This window comes from Myotis brandtii, unplaced genomic scaffold (assembly GCF_000412655.1).
Source record: "Myotis brandtii unplaced genomic scaffold, ASM41265v1 scaffold537, whole genome shotgun sequence".
Classification (NCBI taxonomy): Eukaryota; Metazoa; Chordata; class Mammalia; order Chiroptera; family Vespertilionidae; genus Myotis; species Myotis brandtii.
The window spans coordinates 399,178-413,578 of NW_005369971.1; the positions used below are offsets into that span (position 1 = coordinate 399,178).

Consider the following 14,401-nt stretch of genomic DNA (forward strand, 5'->3'; position numbering starts at 1 on the left):
CAGGCCCTTCTCCTGCATCTCCCAGCCCCCTCTCCAGGCTGCAACCCCTCCCCACGCTCCCCCACAGCTCAGCCTCCAGGCACCGTCTTTCCTCACAGGGTCCCCCAGCGCTGCCCCAACCTGGGCCAGTCCTGCCTGAGACCAGCCCCCCTCGGCTCCTTCCTGTGACCCCGGCCACGAGCCACCGTGAGTTTCATAGTAAACACCTTCAACATGAAAATGAACACCTCCCCCTGCACCCTCCCCATCCTGCCCCTGCCTCTCCGCGGCCCCCTCTCCACCCGTCTGCGGGCTCCACCAGACACGCTCACGCTAAGTCACGCATGCACAGGCTGGTCCCCGTCACGCCCCGGGCCTGGCAGCTCCTCCTCATGGCAGCCCCTTTCCCTCCCCCCCTAACCAAGGGGGAGCCCAGGCCCAGACCCCAGACCTCTGTGCTTGGTCCACGCCCTCGGCCACCTCTTCCTGGCGGCGGCTTTAAATCCCCCTGGACAGTGCCCAGGAGTGTACGCACCCCCTGCACCCACCGTCCCTGCTGGCCAAGGTGCATCGCAGACCCCCCACCTGCTCCTCCTGGGGCCCCCTCCACCCTGGGCCCCAGAGCCCCATGTCCACATGGCCGGCTGCCTCAGCCCCCAGCCCCGAAGCCCTGCCACATGGAGCGAGGGACCCACGGCCCCGCCGGGCACCACACAGAACTGATCTGAGGCGTCCGGGCCTCCGTGAGGGAGCTGCGCCCGCGGCCCGGGAGAAGGCAGGGAGCGGCCCGCAGAGTGCGGCCATCGGAGTGAAAACCGGCGAGCGGGGCCTTGTCAGGGCTGACGTGTGCTGCTCCGTGACGGAAGCCAAGGTCCCACCCAGGCTGGGAAACACACCGGCAAGCTCACATCTGGGCCCACACAGGGCCTCGCTCCCTGATTCCATTTGTCGACACCTGCGCTGGGAACACCAGTCCATGCAGACAGAGCCGGGCGGGAGGGGGCGGGAGGGGATCCAGCAGCTCGGTCCTCACACAGCCGGAGCCGCTGCGTCTTCAGTGACGGACAGACACGCCAGCGAAGGCGTGAGGACCGAGATCTGAACACGACGTCGACTTCGCCTCGCCAGCCCCACAGCCCCGGGCACGGTGACTCCGGGACACGGGACAGTGACCAACATTGTCCCTAGAGAAGATGACGCCCCCTGGTCCCAGCTCCGTTAGGTCAGGGATCGATAACAGAACCAAGTATCGGGCAGAAAGCCACCCCGTTAGCAAGCACGCGCCCCACAGCCCGCGGCCGAGGAAGCGATCGCGACAGAAATGGGACCCGAACGCCAACATCAGCTCTCGGGCCGCGAGGCTGCGTTCACGAAGGGAGTTTCAGCTGTGGGTGCGTCTATGGGGAAACAGTAAAGGCTGAGACCCAGAGAGGTGATGTGAGGAAGAACCAAGTAAACGCAAACCCCCGGATAACAGGAAAATGTTTTTTAATTCGATAAAGAGAATCAACCAAGCCCAACGTTTAAGACTCATAAGATCAATAAACAATGGGAGATGCGAGTCATAAAAAAAAAAAGGCATCAAAAAGCCGTAACGACAGGAAACCCCTTACTCAGATGCTTATAGACTGAGAGGCTATTATGAACTTCAGGGCAATAAACTAGGAATGGAGAAAAAATGGGCTGTTGTTAGAATCAAGGGCAAATGGAGGCCGGCCTTGGAAATACCTGAGCAGACCAAACCGGGTTAGTCATCCCAGCAGAACCCAACGCACGACGGGTTCAGGGCAGGCTGCCCAAATGTGCCGCTGCGATGTGCTGATTGTTATGAGTTAAATTACTTAGGAATCAGCAGACTCGTCGAGTCCACGCCTGGGAACAGATCCGAAAGCCCCCAACATACTAATTCGAAAGAATACATGCACCTCTATGTTCACAGCAGCTTCATTTACAAAAGCCAAGGTCTGGAAGCAGCCAAGTGCCCATCAGCAGACGAGTGGGTAAAAAGTCGTGTAGATCCACACGGCGGAACACTAAGCAGCCGTAAGAAAGAAGGGACTCTTACCTCTAGCGACAGCACGGACGGACCTGGAGAATGCTGTGCTGAGTGAAATAAGCCAGTCAGAGAAAAAGAGACACCGAATGGTGTCACTTACATGTGGAATCTAATGAACAAAGTAAACAAACAAAATAGAAGCAGACTCACAGATGCAGAGAGCAGACCGACAGCTGTCAGAGGGGAGGTGGGTTTCGGGCTGGGTGAAAAGGGTGAAGGGATTAAGGGGGAAAAATTCATAGCCAGACAACAGTGTGGTGGTTACCAGAGGGAAAGGGGGTGGAGGGGGTAGGAGAAGGTGAAGGGGATCCATGGTGAGGGCAGGAGACTCGGCCTGGGGTAGTGAACACACAACACAATATACAGATGACGAATCACAGACTTGTGCCCCTGGAACCTGTGTAACTTTATTAACCAATGTCACCCAATTTCAAAAAGAAACAGCCGGTGTCAGAAGGACCCCTGACCCCTTCGATGCCCCCCCCCGAAGCAGGTAATAAATCTCCCGCATGCCAGGTGCCCCCCCCCAGACACGGGGGGTTCGGGGCTGAGAATCAAACTAGAAATTACTAACAAAAAGGCAACTAGAATTTGCTAAACGTTCAAGAAGTAAGCGGCCCACTTTTATTTTATTTAAGAAACGCATATCACATATATTGTTGTTGTTGTTGTTGTTAATCCTCACCCGAGGATGTTTTCTCATTGATTTTCAGGGAGAGAGGGAGAGAGAGGGAAAGACAGAGAGAAACACATTGATTGGTTGACTCCTGCACGAGCCCTGACCAGGGCCAGGGCCCGAGGAGCCTGCAACCCAGGCACGTGCCCTTGACCGGAATCGAACCCGGGACCCTGTGGTCTGCAGGTCGACGCTCTATCCACTGAGCCAAACAGGCCAGGGCAGCAGCCCTCTTTTAAAATAAAACATGAATCAAAGCCAATTTCAAAATGATCTGAATTAAATGAGAACGAGAATGTGACCTGTCAGAGCACTGCAATGCAGCCACGTGGTGATTGGGGGAAGGGTCCCGATTTCAGTGCGTAAGTTAGAAAAGAAAACAAACTGAACATTATCTAAGCTGCCATCTCCAGAGGCTGGAAAGAGGCCGATTAAACAAGAAGAAGGTAGGAGCTCAGCAACAATAAAAAGGAGGTAAGGCTTCCATCAAATGGAAAGCAGGTGCACTCTAGAGAAAACAGGCAAAACCAAAAGTTGGATCTTTGAAGCATTTTCTAACGGATCAACCTCTCCACAGGCTGGTCAAGAAGAAGGGGAACACGGATTACCAGCAGCAAGAGTGGAAAGGGGCGGCAGGACTGACGCACGAGACTGAAATGATGATACGACCCTATGAGCATCCGCATGCCAGGAATTTGACAGCTCACGTCAAACGGGCATTTTCCTTGAAAGACACGGCTCAACCAAACTGACATAATAGGAATCTGGACGGGCCTATTTCTGTTAAAGAAATTCCCAAGTGAAACAAGGTCTAGGTGGCATCACAGTTCAATTTTCCCAAATATTTAAGGGAAAAAATATATATAAAGAAGAAAAAAGCAGCCAAAAAAAGAAAAACAATTAAAAATTTTAAGAAATCTTATATAAAGCCTTTCACTGAATGGGAAAACCAGGCTCTTTTCAACTCTTTTCATGAAGCCATAAGTTTAACACCCAAACCTGTCAAGAATGTTACAAGAAAGGAATAGTAAAGGCCGATCTCACTCATAAAAAGAGACGCGAGTCCTGCCTGAGTGGCTCAGTTGGTTGAGCATCGTCCGGGGTTTAGGGCTCGATCCTCAGTAGGGGGCGTGCAGGAGGCAGCTGATGTATGTTTCGCACATCAATGTTCCTTTCTCTCTCTCCCTCCTCCTTCCTCTCTCTCTCAAAAAAATTAATAATAATAAAAAACATAAACAAAAAAAATTTTAGTCAAATCCAGCGACATATGAAACAAAACAGCAGGACCGCATGGAGTTTAGTCCGAGTACAAAGTTGATTTAATATTTGACAATCCCTCCACGTAACCCACCACGCTCACAGCCGAAGGAACAAATCTATGTATTGCCATCTTAATCGATGCAGAGGACAGTGTGTGGTAAAATGCCAGAGCTGTTCGTTTGAAACTTCCTAGTAAACCAGGTACAAAAGGGAACCGTCTTTAATGTGTGCAGCCATGTCACCCTTCGTGGTGAAACTCTGAGCACTTTCCTTCTGCGCTCGGAAAAAAACAGCAACAAAGAGATGTCCACTCTCCCACCTGCATTCAACATTATACGGAAAGAGCTGGCCAAAGCAATAACGCAAGAAAAAGAAATAAAATGATAAAGATGGGAAAGAGTTGCAGATGAGTGTGCACAAGTCTAAAGGAATCTATTCGCTATTGTAATTCGTAGGTGTGTTTAGGAACGTCACCAAATTCCAAGTCAGTAAAATGAAATCAGTTGTTTTTCTAAACACACTAGAACCGCTTAGAAAGTGAAACGTTAACATGTCACCGCCAACAGCATTAGAAAAGGTCTTGCGTCCCTGCACCTGAAACCACCAGACTGAATGGTCATGGGCGGGAAGACCCCATGTTACCATGTGAATTCTCGCCCAGACGGACCCATAGAGTCTGTGCGTGTGCAAACCAACCATTCGACACCAGCATTTGCAGGGCAGAGCCACAGCCCACGGAGCCCGACAGGCCTCCACGAACAGCCAGGAGACCGGGATGGGACGGACTGACCGCCAAGCCCTGGGAGGACCACAGGGCAGGTCCACGGAGCAGATGGAGAAACACCAGCGGGTCTGATTTTCACAGAAACACGGGCACAGGGGCGGCGGGCGGGCGGCAATACTGACTGTTTTCTTCTCTCCAGTCTCCTTCCAAGGAGGAGGCCGACAGGAGCCGCTTCCTCTCCCCGGGCTCCATCCCAGCCTCTGGCAGCTCTTCCTTCCTCCCTTCTGCTCCAGGCCCTGCAGGGAGGCGGGTGTCAGAGATGGATCCAAGCCCGGAGCAGGGGCAGGTGAGGGGGGGGCAGGTCTGAAGTCGGGCAAACTGAAGGTTGGGAGCAGGTCTGGAGTAGGAGCAGGTGTGGGGAGGGCAGGTGTCGGCCCTGCAGGGCGGGTGTCAGAGATGGATCCAAGCCCGGAGCAGGGGCAGGTGAGGGGGGGGCAGGTCTGAAGTCGGGCAAACTGAAGGAGGTGAGCAGGTCTGGAGTAGGAGCAGGTGTGGGGAGGGCAGGTGTGGGGAGAGAGGGGGGGACAGGTGGACAGAGGTCACGGGAGGAGGGACAGGTGCAGGTGGACAGAGGTCACGGGAGGAGGGACAGGTGCAGGTGGACAGAGGTCACGGGAGGAGGGACAGGTGCAGGTGGACAGAGGTCACGGGAGGAGGGACAGGTGCAGGTGGACAGAGGTCACGGGAGGAGGGACAGGTGCAGGTGGACAGAGGTCACGGGAGGAGGGACAGGTGCAGGTGGACAGAGGTCACGGGAGGAGGGACAGGTGCAGGTGGACAGAGGTCACGGGAGGAGGGACAGGTGCAGGTGGACAGAGGTCACGGGAGGAGGGACAGGTGCAGGTGGACAGAGGTCACGGGAGGAGGGACAGGTGCAGGTGGACAGAGGTCACGGGAGGAGGGACAGGTGCAGGTGGACAGAGGTCACGGGAGGAGGGACAGGTGCAGGTGGACAGAGGTCACGGGAGGAGGGACAGGTGCAGGTGGACAGAGGTCACGGGAGGAGGGACAGGTGCAGGTGGACAGAGGTCACGGGAGGAGGGACAGGTGCAGGTGGACAGAGGTCACGGGAGGAGGGACAGGTGCAGGTGGACAGAGGTCACGGGAGGAGGGACAGGTGCAGGTGGACAGAGGTCACGGGAGGAGGGACAGGTGCAGGTGGACAGAGGTCACGGGAGGAGGGACAGGTGCAGGTGGACAGAGGTCACGGGAGGAGGGACAGGTGCAGGTGGACAGAGGTCACGGGAGGAGGGACAGGTGCAGGTGGACAGAGGTCACGGGAGGAGGGACAGGTGCAGGTGGACAGAGGTCACGGGAGGAGGGACAGGTGCAGGTGGACAGAGGTCACGGGAGGAGGGACAGGTGCAGGTGGACAGAGGTCACGGGAGGAGGGACAGGTGCAGGTGGACAGAGGTCACGGGAGGAGGGACAGGTGCAGGTGGACAGAGGTCACGGGAGGAGGGACAGGTGCAGGTGGACAGAGGTCACGGGAGGAGGGACAGGTGCAGGTGGACAGAGGTCACGGGAGGAGGGACAGGTGCAGGTGGACAGAGGTCACGGGAGGAGGGACAGGTGCAGGTGGACAGAGGTCACGGGAGGAGGGACAGGTGCAGGTGGACAGAGGTCACGGGAGGAGGGACAGGTGCAGGTGGACAGAGGTCACGGGAGGAGGGACAGGTGCAGGTGGACAGAGGTCACGGGAGGAGGGACAGGTGCAGGTGGACAGAGGTCACGGGAGGAGGGACAGGTGCAGGTGGACAGAGGTCACGGGAGGAGGGACAGGTGCAGGTGGACAGAGGTCACGGGAGGAGGGACAGGTGCAGGTGGACAGAGGTCACGGGAGGAGGGACAGGTGCAGGTGGACAGAGGTCACGGGAGGAGGGACAGGTGCAGGTGGACAGAGGTCACGGGAGGAGGGACAGGTGCAGGTGGACAGAGGTCACGGGAGGAGGGACAGGTGCAGGTGGACAGAGGTCACGGGAGGAGGGACAGGTGCAGGTGGACAGAGGTCACGGGAGGAGGGACAGGTGCAGGTGGACAGAGGTCACGGGAGGAGGGACAGGTGCAGGTGGACAGAGGTCACGGGAGGAGGGACAGGTGCAGGTGGACAGAGGTCACGGGAGGAGGGACAGGTGCAGGTGGACAGAGGTCACGGGAGGAGGGACAGGTGCAGGTGGACAGAGGTCACGGGAGGAGGGACAGGTGCAGGTGGACAGAGGTCACGGGAGGAGGGACAGGTGCAGGTGGACAGAGGTCACGGGAGGAGGGACAGGTGCAGGTGGACAGAGGTCACGGGAGGAGGGACAGGTGCAGGTGGACAGAGGTCACGGGAGGAGGGACAGGTGCAGGTGGACAGAGGTCACGGGAGGAGGGACAGGTGCAGGTGGACAGAGGTCACGGGAGGAGGGACAGGTGCAGGTGGACAGAGGTCACGGGAGGAGGGACAGGTGCAGGTGGACAGAGGTCACGGGAGGAGGGACAGGTGCAGGTGGACAGAGGTCACGGGAGGAGGGACAGGTGCAGGTGGACAGAGGTCACGGGAGGAGGGACAGGTGCAGGTGGACAGAGGTCACGGGAGGAGGGACAGGTGCAGGTGGACAGAGGTCACGGGAGGAGGGACAGGTGCAGGTGGACAGAGGTCACGGGAGGAGGGACAGGTGCAGGTGGACAGAGGTCACGGGAGGAGGGACAGGTGCAGGTGGACAGAGGTCACGGGAGGAGGGACAGGTGCAGGTGGACAGAGGTCACGGGAGGAGGGACAGGTGCAGGTGGACAGAGGTCACGGGAGGAGGGACAGGTGCAGGTGGACAGAGGTCACGGGAGGAGGGACAGGTGCAGGTGGACAGAGGTCACGGGAGGAGGGACAGGTGCAGGTGGACAGAGGTCACGGGAGGAGGGACAGGTGCAGGTGGACAGAGGTCACGGGAGGAGGGACAGGTGCAGGTGGACAGAGGTCACGGGAGGAGGGACAGGTGCAGGTGGACAGAGGTCACGGGAGGAGGGACAGGTGCAGGTGGACAGAGGTCACGGGAGGAGGGACAGGTGCAGGTGGACAGAGGTCACGGGAGGAGGGACAGGTGCAGGTGGACAGAGGTCACGGGAGGAGGGACAGGTGCAGGTGGACAGAGGTCACGGGAGGAGGGACAGGTGCAGGTGGACAGAGGTCACGGGAGGAGGGACAGGTGCAGGTGGACAGAGGTCACGGGAGGAGGGACAGGTGCAGGTGGACAGAGGTCACGGGAGGAGGGACAGGTGCAGGTGGACAGAGGTCACGGGAGGAGGGACAGGTGCAGGTGGACAGAGGTCACGGGAGGAGGGACAGGTGCAGGTGGACAGAGGTCACGGGAGGAGGGACAGGTGCAGGTGGACAGAGGTCACGGGAGGAGGGACAGGTGCAGGTGGACAGAGGTCACGGGAGGAGGGACAGGTGCAGGTGGACAGAGGTCACGGGAGGAGGGACAGGTGCAGGTGGACAGAGGTCACGGGAGGAGGGACAGGTGCAGGTGGACAGAGGTCACGGGAGGAGGGACAGGTGCAGGTGGACAGAGGTCACGGGAGGAGGGACAGGTGCAGGTGGACAGAGGTCACGGGAGGAGGGACAGGTGCAGGTGGACAGAGGTCACGGGAGGAGGGACAGGTGCAGGTGGACAGAGGTCACGGGAGGAGGGACAGGTGCAGGTGGACAGAGGTCACGGGAGGAGGGACAGGTGCAGGTGGACAGAGGTCACGGGAGGAGGGACAGGTGCAGGTGGACAGAGGTCACGGGAGGAGGGACAGGTGCAGGTGGACAGAGGTCACGGGAGGAGGGACAGGTGCAGGTGGACAGAGGTCACGGGAGGAGGGACAGGTGCAGGTGGACAGAGGTCACGGGAGGAGGGACAGGTGCAGGTGGACAGAGGTCACGGGAGGAGGGACAGGTGCAGGTGGACAGAGGTCACGGGAGGAGGGACAGGTGCAGGTGGACAGAGGTCACGGGAGGAGGGACAGGTGCAGGTGGACAGAGGTCACGGGAGGAGGGACAGGTGCAGGTGGACAGAGGTCACGGGAGGAGGGACAGGTGCAGGTGGACAGAGGTCACGGGAGGAGGGACAGGTGCAGGTGGACAGAGGTCACGGGAGGAGGGACAGGTGCAGGTGGACAGAGGTCACGGGAGGAGGGACAGGTGCAGGTGGACAGAGGTCACGGGAGGAGGGACAGGTGCAGGTGGACAGAGGTCACGGGAGGAGGGACAGGTGCAGGTGGACAGAGGTCACGGGAGGAGGGACAGGTGCAGGTGGACAGAGGTCACGGGAGGAGGGACAGGTGCAGGTGGACAGAGGTCACGGGAGGAGGGACAGGTGCAGGTGGACAGAGGTCACGGGAGGAGGGACAGGTGCAGGTGGACAGAGGTCACGGGAGGAGGGACAGGTGCAGGTGGACAGAGGTCACGGGAGGAGGGACAGGTGCAGGTGGACAGAGGTCACGGGAGGAGGGACAGGTGCAGGTGGACAGAGGTCACGGGAGGAGGGACAGGTGCAGGTGGACAGAGGTCACGGGAGGAGGGACAGGTGCAGGTGGACAGAGGTCACGGGAGGAGGGACAGGTGCAGGTGGACAGAGGTCACGGGAGGAGGGACAGGTGCAGGTGGACAGAGGTCACGGGAGGAGGGACAGGTGCAGGTGGACAGAGGTCACGGGAGGAGGGACAGGTGCAGGTGGACAGAGGTCACGGGAGGAGGGACAGGTGCAGGTGGACAGAGGTCACGGGAGGAGGGACAGGTGCAGGTGGACAGAGGTCACGGGAGGAGGGACAGGTGCAGGTGGACAGAGGTCACGGGAGGAGGGACAGGTGCAGGTGGACAGAGGTCACGGGAGGAGGGACAGGTGCAGGTGGACAGAGGTCACGGGAGGAGGGACAGGTGCAGGTGGACAGAGGTCACGGGAGGAGGGACAGGTGCAGGTGGACAGAGGTCACGGGAGGAGGGACAGGTGCAGGTGGACAGAGGTCACGGGAGGAGGGACAGGTGCAGGTGGACAGAGGTCACGGGAGGAGGGACAGGTGCAGGTGGACAGAGGTCACGGGAGGAGGGACAGGTGCAGGTGGACAGAGGTCACGGGAGGAGGGACAGGTGCAGGTGGACAGAGGTCACGGGAGGAGGGACAGGTGCAGGTGGACAGAGGTCACGGGAGGAGGGACAGGTGCAGGTGGACAGAGGTCACGGGAGGAGGGACAGGTGCAGGTGGACAGAGGTCACGGGAGGAGGGACAGGTGCAGGTGGACAGAGGTCACGGGAGGAGGGACAGGTGCAGGTGGACAGAGGTCACGGGAGGAGGGACAGGTGCAGGTGGACAGAGGTCACGGGAGGAGGGACAGGTGCAGGTGGACAGAGGTCACGGGAGGAGGGACAGGTGCAGGTGGACAGAGGTCACGGGAGGAGGGACAGGTGCAGGTGGACAGAGGTCACGGGAGGAGGGACAGGTGCAGGTGGACAGAGGTCACGGGAGGAGGGACAGGTGCAGGTGGACAGAGGTCACGGGAGGAGGGACAGGTGCAGGTGGACAGAGGTCACGGGAGGAGGGACAGGTGCAGGTGGACAGAGGTCACGGGAGGAGGGACAGGTGCAGGTGGACAGAGGTCACGGGAGGAGGGACAGGTGCAGGTGGACAGAGGTCACGGGAGGAGGGACAGGTGCAGGTGGACAGAGGTCACGGGAGGAGGGACAGGTGCAGGTGGACAGAGGTCACGGGAGGAGGGACAGGTGCAGGTGGACAGAGGTCACGGGAGGAGGGACAGGTGCAGGTGGACAGAGGTCACGGGAGGAGGGACAGGTGCAGGTGGACAGAGGTCACGGGAGGAGGGACAGGTGCAGGTGGACAGAGGTCACGGGAGGAGGGACAGGTGCAGGTGGACAGAGGTCACGGGAGGAGGGACAGGTGCAGGTGGACAGAGGTCACGGGAGGAGGGACAGGTGCAGGTGGACAGAGGTCACGGGAGGAGGGACAGGTGCAGGTGGACAGAGGTCACGGGAGGAGGGACAGGTGCAGGTGGACAGAGGTCACGGGAGGAGGGACAGGTGCAGGTGGACAGAGGTCACGGGAGGAGGGACAGGTGCAGGTGGACAGAGGTCACGGGAGGAGGGACAGGTGCAGGTGGACAGAGGTCACGGGAGGAGGGACAGGTGCAGGTGGACAGAGGTCACGGGAGGAGGGACAGGTGCAGGTGGACAGAGGTCACGGGAGGAGGGACAGGTGCAGGTGGACAGAGGTCACGGGAGGAGGGACAGGTGCAGGTGGACAGAGGTCACGGGAGGAGGGACAGGTGCAGGTGGACAGAGGTCACGGGAGGAGGGACAGGTGCAGGTGGACAGAGGTCACGGGAGGAGGGACAGGTGCAGGTGGACAGAGGTCACGGGAGGAGGGACAGGTGCAGGTGGACAGAGGTCACGGGAGGAGGGACAGGTGCAGGTGGACAGAGGTCACGGGAGGAGGGACAGGTGCAGGTGGACAGAGGTCACGGGAGGAGGGACAGGTGCAGGTGGACAGAGGTCACGGGAGGAGGGACAGGTGCAGGTGGACAGAGGTCACGGGAGGAGGGACAGGTGCAGGTGGACAGAGGTCACGGGAGGAGGGACAGGTGCAGGTGGACAGAGGTCACGGGAGGAGGGACAGGTGCAGGTGGACAGAGGTCACGGGAGGAGGGACAGGTGCAGGTGGACAGAGGTCACGGGAGGAGGGACAGGTGCAGGTGGACAGAGGTCACGGGAGGAGGGACAGGTGCAGGTGGACAGAGGTCACGGGAGGAGGGACAGGTGCAGGTGGACAGAGGTCACGGGAGGAGGGACAGGTGCAGGTGGACAGAGGTCACGGGAGGAGGGACAGGTGCAGGTGGACAGAGGTCACGGGAGGAGGGACAGGTGCAGGTGGACAGAGGTCACGGGAGGAGGGACAGGTGCAGGTGGACAGAGGTCACGGGAGGAGGGACAGGTGCAGGTGGACAGAGGTCACGGGAGGAGGGACAGGTGCAGGTGGACAGAGGTCACGGGAGGAGGGACAGGTGCAGGTGGACAGAGGTCACGGGAGGAGGGACAGGTGCAGGTGGACAGAGGTCACGGGAGGAGGGACAGGTGCAGGTGGACAGAGGTCACGGGAGGAGGGACAGGTGCAGGTGGACAGAGGTCACGGGAGGAGGGACAGGTGCAGGTGGACAGAGGTCACGGGAGGAGGGACAGGTGCAGGTGGACAGAGGTCACGGGAGGAGGGACAGGTGCAGGTGGACAGAGGTCACGGGAGGAGGGACAGGTGCAGGTGGACAGAGGTCACGGGAGGAGGGACAGGTGCAGGTGGACAGAGGTCACGGGAGGAGGGACAGGTGCAGGTGGACAGAGGTCACGGGAGGAGGGACAGGTGCAGGTGGACAGAGGTCACGGGAGGAGGGACAGGTGCAGGTGGACAGAGGTCACGGGAGGAGGGACAGGTGCAGGTGGACAGAGGTCACGGGAGGAGGGACAGGTGCAGGTGGACAGAGGTCACGGGAGGAGGGACAGGTGCAGGTGGACAGAGGTCACGGGAGGAGGGACAGGTGCAGGTGGACAGAGGTCACGGGAGGAGGGACAGGTGCAGGTGGACAGAGGTCACGGGAGGAGGGACAGGTGCAGGTGGACAGAGGTCACGGGAGGAGGGACAGGTGCAGGTGGACAGAGGTCACGGGAGGAGGGACAGGTGCAGGTGGACAGAGGTCACGGGAGGAGGGACAGGTGCAGGTGGACAGAGGTCACGGGAGGAGGGACAGGTGCAGGTGGACAGAGGTCACGGGAGGAGGGACAGGTGCAGGTGGACAGAGGTCACGGGAGGAGGGACAGGTGCAGGTGGACAGAGGTCACGGGAGGAGGGACAGGTGCAGGTGGACAGAGGTCACGGGAGGAGGGACAGGTGCAGGTGGACAGAGGTCACGGGAGGAGGGACAGGTGCAGGTGGACAGAGGTCACGGGAGGAGGGACAGGTGCAGGTGGACAGAGGTCACGGGAGGAGGGACAGGTGCAGGTGGACAGAGGTCACGGGAGGAGGGACAGGTGCAGGTGGACAGAGGTCACGGGAGGAGGGACAGGTGCAGGTGGACAGAGGTCACGGGAGGAGGGACAGGTGCAGGTGGACAGAGGTCACGGGAGGAGGGACAGGTGCAGGTGGACAGAGGTCACGGGAGGAGGGACAGGTGCAGGTGGACAGAGGTCACGGGAGGAGGGACAGGTGCAGGTGGACAGAGGTCACGGGAGGAGGGACAGGTGCAGGTGGACAGAGGTCACGGGAGGAGGGACAGGTGCAGGTGGACAGAGGTCACGGGAGGAGGGACAGGTGCAGGTGGACAGAGGTCACGGGAGGAGGGACAGGTGCAGGTGGACAGAGGTCACGGGAGGAGGGACAGGTGCAGGTGGACAGAGGTCACGGGAGGAGGGACAGGTGCAGGTGGACAGAGGTCACGGGAGGAGGGACAGGTGCAGGTGGACAGAGGTCACGGGAGGAGGGACAGGTGCAGGTGGACAGAGGTCACGGGAGGAGGGACAGGTGCAGGTGGACAGAGGTCACGGGAGGAGGGACAGGTGCAGGTGGACAGAGGTCACGGGAGGAGGGACAGGTGCAGGTGGACAGAGGTCACGGGAGGAGGGACAGGTGCAGGTGGACAGAGGTCACGGGAGGAGGGACAGGTGCAGGTGGACAGAGGTCACGGGAGGAGGGACAGGTGCAGGTGGACAGAGGTCACGGGAGGAGGGACAGGTGCAGGTGGACAGAGGTCACGGGAGGAGGGACAGGTGCAGGTGGACAGAGGTCACGGGAGGAGGGACAGGTGCAGGTGGACAGAGGTCACGGGAGGAGGGACAGGTGCAGGTGGACAGAGGTCACGGGAGGAGGGACAGGTGCAGGTGGACAGAGGTCACGGGAGGAGGGACAGGTGCAGGTGGACAGAGGTCACGGGAGGAGGGGTGGGTGCTGCCAGCCCTCACCTGCTTCAGAACAGAACCGGGGACAGCTGCTCCCGCCACCGCTGGCTGGGACCAGGGCCCTCACCTGGGGTCTAACAGCACAGCTGCCCTCGGGCTGCCTGTGCCAGGTGCGCCCCGCGGAGTGTCTGCAGTGTCAGGACCCAGAGCCGCCCGGCCCCTCCCAGGGGAGCAGCTGGTGCCCTGGTCAGGGGACTGCACGTGTGTAATGAGAGGAGACAGCGCTTGATCCCTGAGTCGGAGGAAACGCCAGGAGAAATCGTTCAGTTTAAAGAAAAAGGGTGTACGGACGTGACAGGGCGCGTGACCTGCCTCCGGGTCTGACTTCTGAGCCGTGAACATGTTTCATGGACTCAGAGCCACGGCGAAGGGAAAAAGCACCGAATCTTACGGCGGAACAGAAACGGGAGCGTCAGCGCGATGGCACCACAGCACGGGGGGCACTTCCCTCCCAGGGCCTGAGCGGAGGGCAGGGGTTGGAGGGACACGCCCGCAGGCGGCCGGTTGCAGAGGAACTCGCACCTTGAGGGCTGGCGGGTAATCGGCAAACACCTCCAGGACGCGCCTCACGCTGAAGGTCAGGTAGCCCGCGGCCGTGAAGAGCAGCGGTGCCGTGAGGCTGCAGATGGCGATCAGCACCTCCACCTGGGGGGCAGGCGGCGTGGGGGCCGGTCA

The 14,401-nt window shown here is 61.2% G+C and overlaps 1 protein-coding gene across 1 annotated transcript in view; it reads right to left on the reverse strand.

Annotated features, from left to right (window-relative positions):
* The window catches only part of TTLL8 (tubulin tyrosine ligase-like family member 8), a 36,798-nt gene that overhangs the window by 19,359 nt on the left and 3,038 nt on the right, over positions 1 to 14,401 (reverse strand). Inside the window, exon 2 of the mRNA XM_014549178.1 lies at positions 4,878 to 4,991. Within this exon, the coding sequence (XP_014404664.1) occupies positions 4,878 to 4,947 (70 nt within the window). The 5' untranslated portion in view covers positions 4,948 to 4,991. The remainder of the gene's footprint in view (positions 1 to 4,877; positions 4,992 to 14,401) is intronic.